Source organism: Bombus flavifrons, chromosome 3, assembly GCF_040668555.2.
Source record: "Bombus flavifrons isolate JBK064 chromosome 3, iyBomFlav1_principal, whole genome shotgun sequence".
In the NCBI taxonomy this organism is placed as follows: domain Eukaryota; kingdom Metazoa; phylum Arthropoda; class Insecta; order Hymenoptera; family Apidae; genus Bombus; species Bombus flavifrons.
Window position 1 is genome coordinate 3,432,502 of NC_138444.1, and position 19,111 is coordinate 3,451,612.

Below are 19,111 nucleotides of genomic sequence, written 5' to 3' on the forward strand. Positions count from 1 at the left end.
AAGTAAATTCGTTTGGCATCTATAGAAACTTTTTGCGTTGCTTCTTCATTGCTATAATACTAAGAAGAAATAATATAACTTTTGCTTTGTTATCTTGTTTTGGATTCATGCAATAGATCTTAGTAGGCTAAATCGAGCGTCTTTTGCCAAAAACTATAGTCAACTGACAAAATGATCCACTGAAGCATCACACTTCTTATAAACATATTAAAAATGTTTATTTATTTAGTAGCTCCAGTGGCTACGTTAGTTTTTATTTTTGGACTCTTGCACATCAAGTGCCTGTAAGTGAAATCACTGTGAATTGCATTTCAAGTAATTTTTTCTAATCAAATGTGTTTCTAATTTAGAGATAATTGGTTACGATCATCGATGCGGTGTTCGTTGGCCTTGTATAATGGATTGATATACAGAACCGCGATCCAAGCGTCATTAAATAATAGAAATTCGGAAAGTAATTTGACAGGTGAAAGTCCTATGGCTGTAGTTAGTGATAGAGATAGAGTAGAGTATGACGAACTATTGGCACAAAAAACAGTAGTTAACAATAATGAAAGATTACCGGATGCCTTTTTGGAAGAAATTGGAAACAAGTCGAAGAACTTGAATCCATCACGGTATTCTTTTGAAGATATAGTATCAGAGGAAAGGAACAAAGATCTTGGATTACGTGGTATAACGAATATTGAATTCTTTATATATATAAAGAATAAATAAATGAATAAAGAGAGAAAAAAGTAATTAACAGAATTATTCATATTTTATAGTCAAAACACATCAATTAGGAGTACCGTATGATAATATTACACGAACGAGCAAACAAGAAGGGAAGGAGAATATATTAGAAACGTTGAAGAATTCCGTTGAAAAGTCCAACTATCCGTCTTCTCGTTTAAATAAACAAATATATAATCTGATCTTGAAGGAAGGTCAGAAGGAATGTGAAGCGAGACAGAAATTACTTGACAGCGATAATAGCAAGTTCAATGAACCGTTACCGATTGAAATGTGAGATATTCATATTAATATAGTTGCGATTTATCATTTAGTATGTTAATTATGAAGTCATTAATAAACGAATTTTCACAATTTTGTTCATAGAAAGGAATACCTTCCATCATCATCGGAAAAAAAGCTGGATTGAAAGATAACATCCATAAATGATCTAAATTTAACAATTAAATGTTAAAATGTAATACGCGTCAAAAATAAAATTATACCATAGAAAAATATACAATTTTATTACTATTTTTATAAAAAATTAATATTTTAAATTTTTATTCCTGTTTCCCGGTTTTGAGCATAATTGGCGTAAATCGGAAAAAAGAATCTGTCACAACCATTTGTGAGTTGATCAAGGTTCCCAAATAAAACAGGAACACAAAGGAATAATAAAAAAGAAGCAAGTTTAGTAACAGGAATGTAGGGTAATGAAGGTCATAGACAACAGACTTAAAATAAAAAATTAGCAATTAATAAGTTCATTTATTTAATCTTTTTGTACCTTTGTATTACAATATAGTAATATTGATATCATTGCAACATTTAATAAAGTGTTTAATGTCAAAAATAATTACGTTTTAAATGTTTCTAAGACCAATCCATTTCTGATACAATTAAGCAGTACGCGTTTGCACATAACGAGAGAAAGCCTGTACAATAATAAATAGTATCGTGAATTCAAATTTAAATATATTATTATAATATATTTACACTTACAAGATATATAGTTAGTTTATTTTGTATGTGGTCGCGCTTTCGCTTTCTGTCTTGAACTCTGAGCATGACTATGAGCTCTTAAACTATTGAACACTTTATTGTTTAATTTGACATCAAATCCTCCTGTGTCCCCTGTATGAATACCTGGTGGGAATTGTAAAACTCTGCAGGCATTTATTCTTGATGTCATTAACATATCATGTTTTGTTACAATTTGGGATCCTTCACCACCCATTTTTCTATACCCACAACGTGGTATAGAAGCATATTCTTTTTCTATGCTCTATTAAACAATAGATATGTATTGAATGTTCAACTTTTTTATGAAGAATTTTGTATAGAATATTATGTTACAAAATATTTACCACAAATCTATCAAAATCTCTAGTTGTATCTTCACTGTCTGTGTCTTGCTCATCCTGGTCCTCACATAGAGAAGTTCGATAGTTCGTATAAGTTATATTAACTATAAAATATATGGTGACAAAAATAAAAAAATTTTAAATAAGATTTATTAAAAAGAATATCTTACCTTTAGAATCACGATTTAACTTTTCCTCTGTACGTTTTAACATTAGATCATATTCTTTGTTAAATTGATCTTGCAACATATGTGCAATCACTTCATCATTTTCTGTATCATTTGTTTCACATATTGTATAATTCTCAATGTTTACATTATCTACTGTCTGAATGCGACTCTTTTTCAATTCTCTATTAGAAGATAAATGCATATTTTTATACTTTTACTGACAAACCATAATAAAAATATAAGAAATTACTTATTACTTACTTTTCTTGCAAGCTCTTTGCAAGTTGTTCCGAAGCAATCTCTAATAAATTGACAGGGCCTTCTACTGGCTGAATTTTCGCCCATGGAGTTGACATTCTTATAAATAATAAATTAAATTACAAATCTTGAAAAATAAATGTATCACGGATATAATTTTACTCTGTTTTTACTGATATAACGTAAACAATGGTTAAGTTATCTAATATGAAAAATTGAACTAATACAAAAGAAAAAATATATCAAACTTCATTATTTAACTAAATTTTGTGATTGTTTGATTCCGCTGTGATTCATACGTAGAGATAGCCATTTCGTAGAAGAGTCTTTCTCAATATTTTGCAATACTTGTTTGACAAATCGTACCATAAAATAATTTCGATTGTTTTAACATAAAATTAAGAATATTTGTTACACAAGAAAATTAAGAAGAGAGTGCGTACTTACCTTAAAATTAGAATAAATAAAAATGTGGAAGACGATGAAAAATAAACGAATGAAGAATTAGAAACGCCTAGTACACTAAAATATATCGCGTGAAGTTAAGCCAAAGTGAATCGATAAGGGTGTTTGAAATAGATTACAGTTAGAGTGGGAATTTAAGTTAGCGATGTATTCAATAAAAAATTTGTTTAAAAATAACTTTATATATAGTTACATTTCCTTTTATTTTTGAAATTTTTTATTTACTAACCAAAATATTTTTTTGAATACTTTCTTTTGATGATAGAACAAGTATACATAGAAAGGTATAAAATGAGAATACAAAATGATCTATACATGTAATATTGTTATACATTTTATTTTATATAGATATCTAAATTTAAAAATCAAGTGAAAATCAATTTTAATTTCCTTATTGTGCAGCTTCAATTTCTCCCAGATATATTTGTTTATCACTGGACCCAGAGCAAACTAAAAGTAAGAAAAAGACATTTAAAATTATTATGATAGACTAATCATTACAGTATTTTATAATTTTATATGTATTACCAATTGGTTCTTTTGGATGAAAGTCAATATCATTGACGGAACCATTATGACCAGGTAATTTGTATAATATCCTACGACTTGTAGTATCCCAAATATAATGAAATCTATCTGATGATCCAGCTGATACTTTACTACCATCTGGAGACCATGCACATCTCAAAAGATTCTGCAATCATTTAAATAAATAGAATCATAAAATCTTAATAATATATGTATCAAAAATTAAAAACCCACCTTTTCAAAATTATGCTGATGTCCAGAAATAATTTTTACACAACGTTCGTAAGGAGCAAATGGTCTTACATCCCAAATTCTTAATGTGTTATCCACAGCATTTGATAATATATAAGAACCATCCGGACTAAGACTTAATCCAGTTATAGTATCAGAATGTCCTTTTAGTTTATAAAGAATAGAATTTTTTCTTAAATCCCATACTTTTATATCATTATCTATTCCTCCACTTATTACTTGTTCTGCTGTATCATTAAATGTCACAGCAGTAACCTACATTAAAATAAAAAAAAAAGAAAAAGAGAATAGAAAATGTCAAAGCCTGATAAATACTGAATTCAAACAAATCAAAAATCATTATGAAAAAGGTATTACCTGATATGTATTATTTAGGGTATAACACTGTCCTCTTTTTCTGGGATCCCAAACACGTATTGTGCTATCATCGCTACCCGAACAAAGTTGTGTAAGGCCTCTCCTTGCTCCAGACACAGAGTTTACAAAGGAAGTATGACCTTTGAGTTTTTTTATTCTAGTTCCAGCAGCTATATCCCATAAACCTAATGTCATGTCTGTACTAGCTGTATATAAATGATTGCCATCAGGACTAAAGTGTAATTCCATAATCGCTCCACTATGTCCAGTTAATACAGAAATATTTTCACATTCCCCATAGACATTCCAAATAACTGTAAGTATATATATTATATTTGCATCTACTATAAAGTATATATAATGCATTCACGGTTTTCTAAATCATTGACAACATACAAATTTGTCTATCAAAGCCTGTGGAAGCAAGATATTGACCCTCTGGATGAAATTCAAGAGAAAATATATCTCCTTGATGTCCTTCAAGGAGCATAATAGGTGCAAATAGAGAAGATGTTCTAGGTGGACCCTGAAGAAAAAAATAAATTATTATTTCAAAGCTTTATTCAACAATTATAAGATGAATAACATTAGTTTAACTTACATTTTGTACAACTGCTTTTTCTCTACTACTAAAGACTACCTCATTTTTGGTACGTTTTGAGGCAGGAACTAATGCTAAGATATCATCTCCTTTACGTTTATCCAAAATTGGCATAATGAATAATTTTAGTTATTAATTATAATCACGATACTTTACAAATACGTTTATGACAGATAAAAACATAAACCAGCTAGCTGATAGCAGCGAGGAAATGAGACTACTCACGCCCGTAGTTCTAGCTATTTCACAGAACAGGTGCTGCACCATGCGGCTAAATGCTGAAGTTAATTAAAGTTAGTATATACAAGAACCTATTGAGTTTCACGTTATAAGAACCAATTTGTTCTTGAATCCGTTGTACAGTTAGTACTGTACTCTACGGAAATGTTCATATCTACTTTTCTATTTGAGATAGACAAGTATGAGAATGACAAAATCGCGCAATAATGATTTACGTCAGTAAAAGTTCAGTTTTAGGAAAGTAAAAAATAAAATAGGTTTCACTTATAAATTAATACCCAGATACATTGTCTCAGCGATATCTGATATTGGATCATGTTACACTATCTGATCGAGCTTCTTGGTGCGTTTAAAAGTGCCCCCCTCCCCCGTCGTAGTATGAGCGAGTGCTCAAGTGTGCAATTATGCAGAGGATCTTTTTGTACAATTATCGAATGTTTCCTGTATTCGACAAATGGAGGCAAGATATATCGATTTTGAATCTTTTCTTTTCTTTTTTTGCACGTGGAGAAATCCTCATGGACACACCGCTGCTGCTAATAACCGATAACAGCAGAGTAGTGTCGGTCTCCTACCGACTAAAACTCCACGATGACCATCCTACGCGTATGACAGGAGTGCTCCAGGAACCTCCTATGAATTATCTTCTGTTGCATCCCCTTCCCGCGTCCTCTTGTTCGAATCAGTCCTAATAATTTTCTGACTGTTGAATTTGGCGTTAGGGGGGCCATTGCCTCTAGCGCTATCCCCCCTTCTAGTCGTGGTCCGTTGGGACGGCGATGAAGCGGTTCTAGGTTCTTATCCTACAAGGGTGAGAGTTTTTCTTTCTCTCCCTTTCTGCTCGCTCCTTTGCGAGCATAACTCGCTCGCAGAAGAGGCGGACAGCCTCGTATTCCTGTGGCCCGCTCAACATCACTTCTACAATCGCCGAGGGGGTCAATCTTTCGCCTATGACGTGCCGCAGGGTGTAGCGGGACAGCTCCCACGCCGGACAGAGCTCCAGCGTGTGCTGCGTCGTGTCCCTGCCCTCCCCGCAGATATCGATTTTGAATCTGGAAATTACGGTTTGAAGTTCAAGAATCCATTGCTCTGGTTCAAAAATCATGCATTGTTAAAGTATGGTATTTTTAGGCTATTTGTTGTTTAGAGTATTTGTATATATAATATACTGTCTGTGATTAATATTGTCTATTTACATTTTCCATTAAACAAGTGTAAGCCTTAGGACCTAAGACTTGGGACCTCAGCCTATATTCTAACAGCTGGGAAGTAGCTGAAGATTCATAAGCACGATATAAGCCCGACACAACAAAAATATATAACAATATCGTGTTTGACCTCATTTTAATCGGGGAAGTCTCACAATTTAACAAATAATAAAAAATAAAGAATTTTTATTATTGCATTAACATTGTCTGACCTGTTTGAAGGCGATATAGATCTTGAAAGACAAGCCGCTACCGTGTCACATTACTTGCACATTCATGCTACAACTATTTACAAACACGTTAAGTAAAAAAATAGAAATGGGCACGCTGAAAATAGCAGCTTGGAGCTCCAATGGTCTACAACGACGAACCCTCGAAACTAAAACATTTCTGTATAACAATAATATTGATATATTACAGAGATAATATTGGGTTTATTATCTTTTGTAAATTTTTAGTTTATTTTCCATACTGAGTTTAGAGTTTCGACTAGTTAGCCAGTACATCTGTCTTCTTTTTATCCGTATTTTGTCTATAATTGTTTTAGTATGTTGTTTCCATGTAAGTGGTGTGTCTAAGTGTAGTCTTAGATATTTAACTTGCCTTGTTTGTGTTATGTGCGTGCCATTTAATTGGATATTTGGTGGTTTCCGTTTTCGTAAAGTAAATGTAATATGGTTGCATTTACTGGGGTTTGCTTATATTTGTTTATTTTGTAGCCATTTTTTTATTTTTGTGATATGCTCTTGTAGTAATGTGACTGCTGTTTCTGAGTTAGTGTGTCTGATTAGACAGCCGTGTCGTCCGCGAATGTCAGTAGTTTGCTGTTGGTAGTTGTTGGTATATCGACCGTGTATAGTGTGTATAATATTGGTCCTAAGACGCTTTCTTGCGGTACCCCTGCTTTGGTATCTCTTACTTCAGATATCTTATGCGTCTTTTATTTTTACAACAAAGGTTGCTTAGATATGATTTGAGTAAGCGGTGAATTTGTTCTGGTAAATGTTTTTTGATTGTTTGTAAGAGGCTTTCATGGTTCACTTTGTCAAATGCTTTCTCGATAAATAAAAATTGTGATATTAAATTTTCCAATTAGTTTTTCAGCTTAATTTTCAAGAAAATAGAATTTGAACGTGTTTAGTTAAGAATTGTTCTAGTGTACACGTACGATAAATTTATTTTTCTCGAAAACAAACCGTTTTGTGAATAAATTTTATTTTACATTTCCGACTTATTCTCACATGTAGAATAATCTGATTATTTACTTCTATCTAGTCTGAAATTAGCAATGTTCAAATATACTTAATAAATTTTCAAACTCAATTTTCGTAAAAACAAAATGTCATACGAAGATTTTATTTTATATTTTCTTCTTATTTCTTCATAAGGAATCACCTTACGTCCGCTTGTATTGTACCATATATACATGTTCTAAGAATAAAATGTGTTCTGTTTTAACATATACACTATTATTTCTTTTTAAAATAATATTTTTTTAAATATAAAAATACGAAAGAATTTTTTCATATGGAAGTTAAACCTATCGCTTAGTGTAGAAACGAGATACTTCAACAAGAAATTACACATTCATGCACTTTAATAAACAATTTACATTTAAAGTGAAAAATGTACTTTTATAAGCTACTAGTTTTTTAACATTTTTCTCTCTTTTTCCTTTTCTCAAAGTGTTTTTATTCTTTGCAAAGTCATCAGTCGTTAATTCTTCTTATTTCTCTGATCATTTACTGTACGTATCATACGTATCAACGAAAAGAGTGAAAGTTCTATTAAATCTATGATACCTTCTGAACGAATACTATAGGTTATTTTCTTTAACGACATATATGTTTATTTATATGTATTGAGGTTTTCTACAGCTGAAGGTACGTACCGAAGCTTCTAGAATTTCCAATTACATTTTAATAATGGAATAGAATTCACATTCATATTTACTAAGTCAAACATTCAGCCACGTTTAAGTGAAAAGTCACGACCTTAACTTTAATTTCATCATTATTAACAAACGTTAAATATCGTCACAAATATTTCGCTTGTAATAATCAATAATTCACAGAAAAATCAATATATACACTGTATGTAGCACCGGCACATGAAGACGAGCCTAAGAATTTCTTCTTTCGAAGTCGATCCAAAATCTTTGGTCAAGAGTCATCAGAAAGATCGTCTTGCTGAATTCGGTATGTGTTTGCGTCTTTTCAGTGATTTTCATGCGGAATATGTGCAATGGATTAGCTACCAGAATCTTGATAGTTTTAAGGCAAAACGATTACCGATGCATTAAACGGAAAGTACGTACAAGCAACAATGTTATGCTTGTTCTTGTCGCTGAAACGTTCTGTATCGAACTTCTTTGGACTAGGGAAATACATGGGATCGTGTAGTATATAACCGATGAAGAAGATCTCGAAATTACCACAACTGGCATAAAGAAAATTATTATACTAGCATACTTTAACACTTTAACAACCATTTTAACAATCGGCACCGTGAATTGAGAGAACCGTGAAAACGAAATGGGGAAAGGGCCTCGATGTTTGTAAGAATGTGAATTTCATCGTAATTTACAATAACTATGGCACCCGAATGCGATTTTGAATAAAGAAAAAATACATTGTAATTACATTTCAGACAAGCATAATCCAAGATATCAGTTATTACAAAAAAATTAAGCTATATATGAGAACAGAACCGGATTCGCTTGCTTGCTTCGAAGCTTCAAAGTGCACAGGGACATGAAATCATCAGGCGAAAACTTGCGAGACTCGCTTTCTCAGCGATTGTCCTCTCTATTATGACATCTTTCATTTACGAAGAGACCTATAGTAGTTTGCTGATTTTAACAAATTATATCGTGTTTCATGTTATCTTAATTATAAAAATATCACGGACATGTTGATGAAAATTTCATAAAAAATGGGTCACTAATATAGAAGTTTTATTGTTGCATTGTTGCTTCGTCGATATCTGATCTCAGATCGAGTAATATTGCTTGCCACTATCTTTATGGTCAGTAGTAGACGTTCAATAAAGAAAAGCTATGTAATTGTTTTATTGTAAATCCTAAGATATCATCAAAATGCTGAAATGCCTCTATTATGAGCATATTTTAATTGAAAAAATAGCTGAACTTTGTCTCCAGGTACAATTCTCCCTCAATTATTATTGCGTCTTTTGACAATACAGGAAACATTTGATAATTGCACAAAAATCGGGATTCGGGAAGCTGAGATCTTAGACGCGTCGAAAGTAGAAAAGAACAATGCGAATGAAAGAGAAGGATAGACTGAGAATCTAAATGATCAAATATTAAACATATTAAACACACGACAAATATTAAAGGCCCGCGATAAGCTGAGACTCAAAACTCAAACTTTCTTATTTTTGCTTCGTGATCAATGAAACATTTACCAACATGTTTCTTACATTTTTGTAATTAAAATGACACAAAACACAATATAATTTGGAGCATATTTGTTTACTTATTTTAGTCAGAAAGATCTCACAAATACGTTAGTAAAAGTTTAATCTTAAAAAGATAAAAATAAAAAGTTTCACTTTTAAATTAGTACCTAGATACATTGTCTCGGCGATATCTGATATTGGATTATATTATATCACTCGATCGCGGCAGACTATCGAGCTTCTCGGTGCATTACGGGAACCTCCGTAGTAGGGAAAAGTGCACGAGTGTGTAATTATGCAAAGGATCGTTTTGTATAATTATCGAATGTTTCCTGAATTCAATAAATGAAGGAGAGATATAACGACTTTGATTACAGGAATTACGATTTGAAACCCAAGAATTCATTGCACTGGTTCAAAATTTGCACATTGTTAAAGTTTAATATTTTTTTATTAAATTATCTGGCCTATTACACATGACTCTTTTTTCCTTATACGTTGTTCGTCTTTGTTGGTACTGTGAGTGTAACTGAATATTGTCTTATGGAAATAGAAAAATACAAGTAATATTAGTTGCGCCACGTATATAATCATTATTCAAAACGTTATTTGACAAATCGATTTATACATTGATGATAAAGCGATATTACGTTATTCTGAACACAATATGTGTTTAAATAAATAATAAAATTTACTGTTTAAATGCCTGTCATGTTAAAGTAAGCTATACAGTAATCTAAAAGTACCAAACTTTAAAAACGCAAGACTTTTGAGCCAATGGATTCCTAAATTGGAAACTTCTATATGTCGTCTCTATTCTTCTCTATTCATGAGAGCTATCAGAAAATGCTAAAAAAGCATTATAACATTTTACAACAACAAATGACCTTATATGCAAGATCGTTTAATTCATTTCAACGAGCATCATCGTACTAAAGAAAAAGAATATATGATTTTATGCGACGATGAAAAATATTCATGCCAATACAATTAACACACCAAGTGCCAAAGATTAAAGTTAAATCTAAATGGTGTATTAAATATAAGTAATGGTGTATTAAAATTATTGCATCATTCCACTAATCCATAATCATTTAAAAGGGAATATTCTTTTATCTCCTCCAAATGATGTTTTATTGTTGCGCGATTTTGTCATTCTCATACTTTTCCATAGAACTGTACAATTAAATAGGTTCTTGTAGCGTGGAACTTAGTAGATTCTTGTCTATTCTAGTGTGTAACCAAACAGGACAGATCCCTGACTTTAAGCTTCGATGTATAGGTTCTTGTATCTGCTAATCTTAGTTAAATTCAGCATTTGGTCGTATGGTGCAGCACTAGTCCGGGAACAACCAGGTCCATAATCCACTCTCATTTCCTTTCTGATCACGCATGCGGAGAATACATTTTTCACAACTAGTCACGACTCAATTTTCGAACGATTTTCCCTAGCGAGTCTGGAGATCTATTTATATGGTGGTAGTCACGACTTGATTTTTGGACAGTTTTCCCTAGGTTTCGCTATATGAATATCGAGACCTCTATATATAATCTTGACTACAACCTATATTCCCACGTCCATGATAGTTATTCATTTTTTTGCACCGATTCATGTCTCATCAACTCAACAATGACCAAATCCAAGACAGTAAACCAGCTATAACTTCGCCAGTGCGTAGGCTAAGATTGGCTCATAGAAACGGCTCAGTGCAAAGCCCGAAGCTGTAGTTGGGCGACTGCAACGCCATTCTCTGCCAATTATTACGAATCTAACCACGCAAAAAGATAGTTATATATTCGTATGTGTAGTCAAATTTAGCGGGAGTTTCTCAGCACGTGAGATATTCATATATTTTATTAAATTCGTTTTCTCCTTGATTTGAAGTTGTTTTTTTATCAAATAAATATTAAAAGTTACTTTTAATCACTTCTCGAAATGGAAAGTAATAATTGTGGCACAAAAATTCTTATTTCTAGCAATACGAGTTTAGTTACAGGTAAAACTCTCTTATTAAAATTATTCAAATTGTTATGAAAATAAAAGAAAGTTGTCACATACATCACTATTTCTTTCAATAACAAGATTTACATCAACTTTTCAATATTTCTAATATAAATTTTATTTATGTGAAACAATTAGCGATCTCATTTTAAACGCAACATGTAATATAAATTTAATATTTCTTTCTATTGAAAAGTCAAATATTCAAAATTATTCTGTTATATTTTATTGTTGGTTTACTCCTTACTTTTTTTCATTTATTACTTTTTAAAATGACTTAAAATTAAAATTTTGTTAAGTAATTGTGAAAAATAATATTTTTCTCTAAAACAAGAATTTAATCAATATGTATCATAATTCTTATGATATTAAAAAAAGCGGATATTAATTTTTTATGTTTACTTAATATTTTTGTCATATATTTATATTATTCTTATTTCTTATATATGGAAAGGCAATTCTAGAAGCATTGTAGACAATGTCAAATTTAACAATGAACCACTGGAAGAATCTAAAATAAATCAGAAGAAAAGAAAACGACAGGAAAAAGCAGAAAATAAACAATTAGCTGAAGAAGAGTATAATCAACAAATTCAAGAACAACAATATAAACAATTAATGCATTTGTTAAGTAGAAGTAAATTTTATGCTTCATTTATTGTTAGTAAAATTGACAAAAGTTTGGAGAAAAATGCCAGTAAATCTAACAAATCCACAAAAAGGGATGGAAAGAAAATACAGTATGCAAATGAAAACATAGCGCCACATGACAAAGGAAAAAAAAGAAATAATAATACACAAAAATATATATCTAAAGATGTAAATAAACGTAGTAGTACTTATAATTATATGATAATTATAATTTTTATACACATTATTTTATGATTTGTTAGTGTTTTCTTTATTGTTATATATGTAATTTCTAGGTACAAAAGAAAATACATATAAATAAAAACAAGTTGAATTTAAGTGAAGATGAAATTGAAAATGAATTAAAAAATGATTTTAAGGGTGAAACAGAGAATAGCAACAATGTTATTATTGAAACACCAAAATATTTTAAAGGAGAGTTACGAGACTATCAGAAGGAAGGACTCCAATGGCTAAAAGTTCTTTATGAAAATGGTATAAATGGAATTTTAGCTGATGAAATGGGACTTGGGAAAACAGTTCAAGTCATAGCCTTACTGTGTCATCTCATTGAAAAACGGCAAGGTGGACCGTATTTATTAGTTGCTCCTCTATCAACTCTACCAAATTGGATGTTAGAATTTGAAAAATTTGCACCAAACTTGCCCATTGTGTTATTTCATGGAACACCAGAGGAAAAATTAATACTAAGGAGTAAAATTAAACATAAATATAAGATTACAGAAACTTATAGTACATTCCCAATTGTACTTACATCTTTCGAAGTGCCATTACTTGAAAGCAGTTTTATTAAATCTTTGAGCTGGAGATATATAATCATAGATGAAGGACACAGAATTAAAAATCATGAATGTCAACTTATAAAGTATGTTGTTAAAATTTAACTACTTATTTATATCATAAACATTGAATTGTAAATAATATAATTCATTACTATTTTATAGGATTTTAAAGGCTTGTAAATCCATGAACAGACTTTTATTAACAGGCACACCACTACAAAATAATTTAGCAGAACTGTGGTCATTGTTAAATTTTTTGTTACCAGAAATTTTTGATGATTTAGCTGTTTTTGAATCATGGTTTGATGCAAAAAAACATCAGGGTGATGAAGGAGCAAAAAAATTCTTAAAGTTAGAAGAAGAAAAACGAGTACTGTCATCATTACGTGAGATATTACAACCATTTCTGTTGAGACGTGAAAAGAGCGAGGTTTGTTTGGACATACCACCAAAAAAGGAATTAGTTGTTTATGCCCCTCTGACAGAATTACAGCATAGTTTATATAAAGCAGTATTAAATCATGATATAGATCAATTAAGTAAGATTGAGGAAGAACCAATTATATACACAGAAGATGGTAAAAGACCAAAAAGAAAATGTGCCTTAAGAAATATGAATAATATTATGAGTACACATCTTGATAATGACGTCTCATCAAATAGTTCACTTCAACAAATTGATGATAGCGGAGACAGTGAAACTTGGATAAATGTAAAATCTGGAAATGAAGAAAATTTATTAATGTGGAAAAAATACACTGATGTTACAGAGCGTAATAGAGACTTCTTAATTAATGTTCAGACTAGACATAGTAAGTTATTATTTAGTGTAGAATATATATTAACTATTCAAATATTTTATTCTTATGTTTATCTCTTCATTGTTTCAGTTAGTTTGTACAAAAAGATTGTAAATCACCCATATTTAATACATTGCCCATTAGGTCCAGATTTCTTGCCACAAATAAATGAAGAATTAGTTAGATCATCTGGTAAGCTTTTAGTATTAGATGCAATGCTTGCAAGACTTAAAAAGCATGGGCACAAAGTTTTATTATTTTCCACCATGACAATGATATTAGATGTTATAGAAGATTATCTTTCATTACGTGATTACAAATATGTCAGATTAGATGGCTCTACTAAGCTTGTGGATCGAAAGGAAAATATTCACAATTTCAATACAAATCCTGAAATATTTCTATTCCTTATATCTACAAGAGCAGGTGGCATTGGATTAAATCTTGTTGGGGCAGATACTGTTATCATATATGATTGTGATTGGGTATATTGTTGTTTGTTTTATTACTTTTATTATAGAAATTGTAACTTCTAATACTAACTGATACTAATTTCTTATTATTATTACCTATGATAATAAGTATAAAGATCCTGATATCATATTGTTAATTAAAAGCAATTTGATACATTTGCAGAATCCTCAAGCGGATATACAAGCTATGGCACGTTGCCATAGAATAGGTCAAACACGTCCAGTAGTAATATATAAATTATGTACCAAAGGAACTATTGATGAAGCAATTATTAATCGCGCTGATGCAAAACGCCTTCTAGAGAAAGTAGTAATCTCCAAACACATTCAGTCGATAAATGTGAATAACAAAACAGATTTACTGAAGTTACAAAAACTTTTAGAATCAAAAGAATGTCAAATAGTTGCATCTGAAAATGAAGGTAAATTATTGAAATGTACATAATTTTAATACCCACATTTCATAATTTTTATAATCATAAGTAATTTTGTATAATTTTTAATCATTTTTAATGATTTTCAATGCAGTGTTTACGGAGGAAGAACTTAACAACCTATTAGATAGGAGTGACTTATACAAAAAACAAGGAGAAACTTAAATGCCTCAACTTCTTCCTTGAATGGATAATACAGTATAAATATATAAGTTTGTTTTAGTTTCATATTATTTTTAGTTACTATATAATATTTATTTTTGTATCATTTGTCATATAATACTAAGGTTTATTTAATGATGTTTAAACAAAAAGTAAAAGAATATTTTATTTTATGAAAGAGTTCAACATACAAAACAGTCAGTAACAGTTATACTAGTCTGATATACTTATGATTTATTTAATTTCGTACGTAGAAAATACTTCCCAGTTATATTTTTATTTTTATAAGATTGATTTAGTTGATCACGAATTTCTGCTTCCAATCTTGTATAAATTCCTCCTGCTTTGAATAATATTATTTATAAAAACTGTATATTTTCTAAAAATATAATATGTAATAAATATACCATTTAATTGTTTTTTTATCCGATTATGTTTAGTAGATGATTTTAATAGCGAAGAAGAATCTACAGATACTCTCTTTGTTAGTAGCGTTATCATTTGTAAAGCTGCATTCTCTTCAAAATCTCTTTGATTATCTTGATTGTGTCTTACATTTAGATTACCACTCCACGAACGACCATTATTTCTAAAATTATCTTATATCAGTAAGCATGAATAATTTTGTCACTTTAAAACAATATCATAATATAAATTTCTTTCATATGACATTAATCACCTCCACATGATGTCATTTCTTGATTTCTTTTTTATTTTACTTTTTGATTTTAATGAAGACCGTGCATGAGATTCTTCACTATGATTTGATTCTTCATCAATACTACTATATTCATAAGTTGTAATACCATCATCCATATCGCTATCTGTTGTCGAAGATGTAATTGATGAAGTATCAGTTGTAATAGAAACTTGCTGACGAACCCTTTGTGATGATTTTTGTAAATCATGCATTTGAGATATTCGTCGGAATCCTGACCCGCTCCAAATTTTTCCTAAATATTTAGAAAATATACTGTTATTATCATTACTTATAAGCATTAAAATATGTTAATTTACCTAAAAGTCCAAGTCTTGGTCGCTGTGGTGTAAGTTCTATACCAAGCCACCACATTACATCTTTACATATTAATTTTCCTGGTTGAAGCGATGCATCACGAGCTACTAATCTAGTAATCTTTTCTGGGAAAAACAATTGCGGTGGTTTCATAACTATTACTTCCTTATGTACTGTAAAAATATTCAATACACTTATGTCTGTTTGAGTCTTAATATCTGGAATATGTTCCTAAGGAAGAAAGAACACAGTAGTTATGAAGTTCATATTTTTGAAAACTTTCAAACTTCAGAAGTGATATTAACAAATGCGTACCCTATACCTACAACCTTCATGATTTGGTAATACTCCAAACTTATATGCCCGTTGACTACAACATGGATATCTGCCCAGAGGAAATGGTATAGGCCTTTGTTGTTCATTAATAAAAAACTGTGGAAATTCTGTATGATAGCAGCACCACTCAAAGTGATGGATTGGAAAATATATGTTACACTGTGTACAAAATAAAAAGTGACAATCTCCCCATAGCCTCCAATAAACTTTACGCCAAGAACGTAACTCTGTTCGAAGACTAATAATGTAATCATTTAAAGTCCATGTCAAATCTCTATAATATAGATTTTATTACAATTATACATTTCTTGATACTAAGTTTGAATACTAAAATCGTACCTTATGTGTTTGCTGTGAATATTCCCATGGTTGTCAATTTTCATTGCACTTGAAATACATGGTACATAATTAGAAACTGATTGAATAATATTTTTCCCACATTTACTGCACTTAAATAAAGTAGCTAAAGAACTATAGTGTCCTCTCTTATTATCTGGCATTACCTCGGCAAGAGACATAATCAACTTACAAAATAATTTACTTTGAATTTTATCCTTTTTGTCTTTTAATGCTTCAATATCTTCATTTGTAAATTGTTCTACTAATCTGAAAAGAGATATTAACTGGATTTGATATATTATTAATCAATTAAGAATAAATGGTATAAATTTTGCAAATATTGAATAAATAAATATTTTTTTCTATGCATTTTGTTGCAATAGTAAAGAAATAAATTTTTTTGCTTAATGAACATTTAAAATATTTAAAGCTGTATAAAAGTAAAACACCTACCTTATTAAAAGATTATCATCTAAACCAGTTAAAACTGTTGATGTTTTTAATATATCAGATATGTTTTCACGACAATATTGTAAACAGCTTTCTAGTAGTGGTTCCATTTGTAAAAATGATGCAGACACCATTATTGGAATAACATTATTAATTTCCAAAACTGGCCATTCAGATTTTTTTATAATATCTTTTTTCACCCATCTCATTAGCCAATCAAATATTGTAACATCACAATGAACTGATATATCTATTTCCTCTAATTTTTGACCTGCTGTCACATCAGCAAAATAACGCATTTTTTGAATAAGAAGCTTTTGAGGACAATGGAAATTTTTTTTAATGTTCTTTTCTTCGTCACAGACGTGAATTTCCACTTCATTGCTGTACAAGCGTAGAATAAACTGTTATTAATTCTATAAAAAATTATTTTCAATGTCAATATTAAATTTAATTTCGATTGATATTACTTATTGGTACACTTACTCAGTTGATCTCTTACTTGATTTACTTTTATCTTTTTCCTTCTCTTTATGCATGACATTCGTAAGTACCTTGGTTTCAATATTATTAGTCAATGAATTACATTTCTTCACCTCGGTACTTATAATAGATTTTTTAATAATAGGCTGTGAAATAGTAGGTTTTGGAATCATATATGGCAATATTGAATCTAATAAACCTTCATGCAGTACATCACTTAGATTTGTTTTCATTAAAGTAATTAAAAAATTTTCTGTTGTATCTACAGATCTTCCAATGTTCATATCCTCTATTCGTAATGAACTTTGCATAATTTGATTGCATCTTTCAAAATCAGATATTACATTTTGATCATAAGTATGTGTTTGCTTATTTTTAAGTTGCATATTTGGAGGTACAATGCAATGTAGAGAGTATTTAATATTGTTATCATCTGTATCAGATGAAATTTCTTCTGCTGTATGAATACTTTTATGTTTCTGCATGACATTACTATTAATGTATTTTTCATCAGTATTATTATAATTCTGTATTTTACAATGTATATCAATTTTTGTTAACTTGCCCCAATCAAGCTTGTTCTCTGTGGTTAATATCGTAGTTAAACTTCCACAATTGTCATTAACTTGGAATGCAAGTTTTATGAATTCAAAAAACATTCCAATTGTCAACTTTGATTGATTACAATCCTCAAGTTTATAAAATATTTCTGACAAATCTGAAGCAAATATTTCTTGTTATTTTATGTTAAAAAGACAGTATGATAAATTTATAAATGATAATTTCAACTTCTTCTTTCAACTATATTGATTAAATAAAACTTAGATAAATATTTATTGTGAAAATTAGACAACAAAGATAAAATGAAAAGTGATAAATATCAAATACAACAATCTGAAGTTGTGCAATATATGAATTAGTTCATCAATACCTTCTTTAGTTGTTGAACCGCATATCGCTAATAATTTGTGTATATTCTCTTTCAAAGATAAATTACTAATCTGATTTATTTCCATTTCTTTTAATTAATAAATTCTATTTAATAAATTCAGATTTCAATTACTACAATTACAATTTATATGTTAATTAAATGTACTTTTAATTATCACTGTATTTAACAATTGCTATATGCAAATTAGTCATTTGTATATGAACTTTTAATTTCAATACAATTCTTAATTTAATGAAAAAATTCATATTTGTAGCTTGAAAACTAGTGTAGATTCGACAATATTGACAAAACAGTAGTATCTCCATATAAATTTGTTTATTTGGAAAATTTACAGTAGTTATCCCCAATAATTCGAATTTAAATATAACTCATAATTAATTAACATCGTATCTTAAATTATATATATTTATCCACCGCATTTATTATTATATATATAATAAATTATATTATATTAGCATATATTATATATATGCTAACTGATATATATGATGATAGTGTATACATATACATATATATACTACATATGTATACATACTTGTGTGATGTCAAATTTTCTTTTTGATGTTGAAATATTACCAAAAAGATAGTTACATAACTTACGTTCCGATATAAAGTTACAGTTATAGCTAATATCTTTCCTAAAAGTTAA

The 19,111-nt window shown here is 29.9% G+C and overlaps 5 protein-coding genes across 7 annotated transcripts; 2 read left to right on the forward strand and 3 right to left on the reverse strand.

Annotated features, from left to right (window-relative positions):
• Nucleotides 1-49: 49 nt before the first annotated feature.
• Nucleotides 50-1,437, forward strand: LOC138178110 (uncharacterized). Its single transcript, XM_069109600.1, has 4 exons — nt 50-284; nt 351-673; nt 768-1,008; nt 1,102-1,437. The coding sequence occupies exons 1-4, from the start codon at nt 214-216 to the stop codon at nt 1,142-1,144; spliced, it is 678 nt and encodes a 225-aa protein (XP_068965701.1). The 5' UTR covers nt 50-213; the 3' UTR covers nt 1,145-1,437.
• A 28-nt stretch (nt 1,438-1,465) lies between these two features.
• On the reverse strand, nt 1,466-3,106 carry LOC138178111 (serine/threonine-protein kinase RIO3). The gene is made up of 6 exons (XM_069109601.1): nt 2,957-3,106; nt 2,513-2,608; nt 2,252-2,433; nt 2,085-2,185; nt 1,720-2,002; nt 1,466-1,652 (listed from the first exon to the last, which is right to left on the reverse strand). Exons 2-5 carry the CDS (start codon nt 2,605-2,607, stop codon nt 1,736-1,738), a joined length of 645 nt encoding a protein of 214 aa, XP_068965702.1. The 5' UTR covers nt 2,608; nt 2,957-3,106; the 3' UTR covers nt 1,466-1,652; nt 1,720-1,735.
• Nucleotides 3,107-3,279: 173 nt separating this feature from the next.
• LOC138178108 (U5 small nuclear ribonucleoprotein 40 kDa protein) lies at nt 3,280-4,931 on the reverse strand. The gene is made up of 6 exons (XM_069109595.1): nt 4,713-4,931; nt 4,508-4,637; nt 4,112-4,425; nt 3,737-4,009; nt 3,503-3,668; nt 3,280-3,424 (listed from the first exon to the last, which is right to left on the reverse strand). The coding sequence occupies exons 1-6, from the start codon at nt 4,824-4,826 to the stop codon at nt 3,366-3,368; spliced, it is 1,056 nt and encodes a 351-aa protein (XP_068965696.1). The 5' UTR covers nt 4,827-4,931; the 3' UTR covers nt 3,280-3,365.
• Nucleotides 4,932-11,363: 6,432 nt separating this feature from the next.
• LOC138178102 (lymphoid-specific helicase) lies at nt 11,364-15,293 on the forward strand. The gene is made up of 7 exons (XM_069109583.1): nt 11,364-11,580; nt 12,040-12,404; nt 12,512-13,101; nt 13,181-13,830; nt 13,909-14,303; nt 14,455-14,713; nt 14,820-15,293. The coding sequence occupies exons 1-7, from the start codon at nt 11,520-11,522 to the stop codon at nt 14,888-14,890; spliced, it is 2,391 nt and encodes a 796-aa protein (XP_068965684.1). The 5' UTR covers nt 11,364-11,519; the 3' UTR covers nt 14,891-15,293.
• LOC138178101 (SANT and BTB domain regulator of class switch recombination) lies at nt 15,028-18,752 on the reverse strand. 3 transcript variants are annotated; one of them, XM_069109581.1, is made up of 9 exons: nt 18,442-18,752; nt 17,514-18,228; nt 17,031-17,411; nt 16,578-16,844; nt 16,218-16,512; nt 15,905-16,133; nt 15,567-15,840; nt 15,295-15,476; nt 15,028-15,227 (listed from the first exon to the last, which is right to left on the reverse strand). In XM_069109581.1, the coding sequence occupies exons 1-9, from the start codon at nt 18,524-18,526 to the stop codon at nt 15,115-15,117; spliced, it is 2,541 nt and encodes an 846-aa protein (XP_068965682.1). In that variant the 5' UTR covers nt 18,527-18,752; the 3' UTR covers nt 15,028-15,114. The 3 variants fall into 3 exon arrangements, with proteins under 3 accessions (XP_068965682.1, XP_068965681.1, XP_068965683.1); XM_069109580.1 differs by having other exon boundaries at nt 15,028-15,230; nt 18,442-18,751; XM_069109582.1 differs by lacking the exon at nt 18,442-18,752 and having other exon boundaries at nt 15,028-15,230; nt 17,514-18,415.
• Between the last annotated feature and the right edge of the window lie 359 nt (nt 18,753-19,111).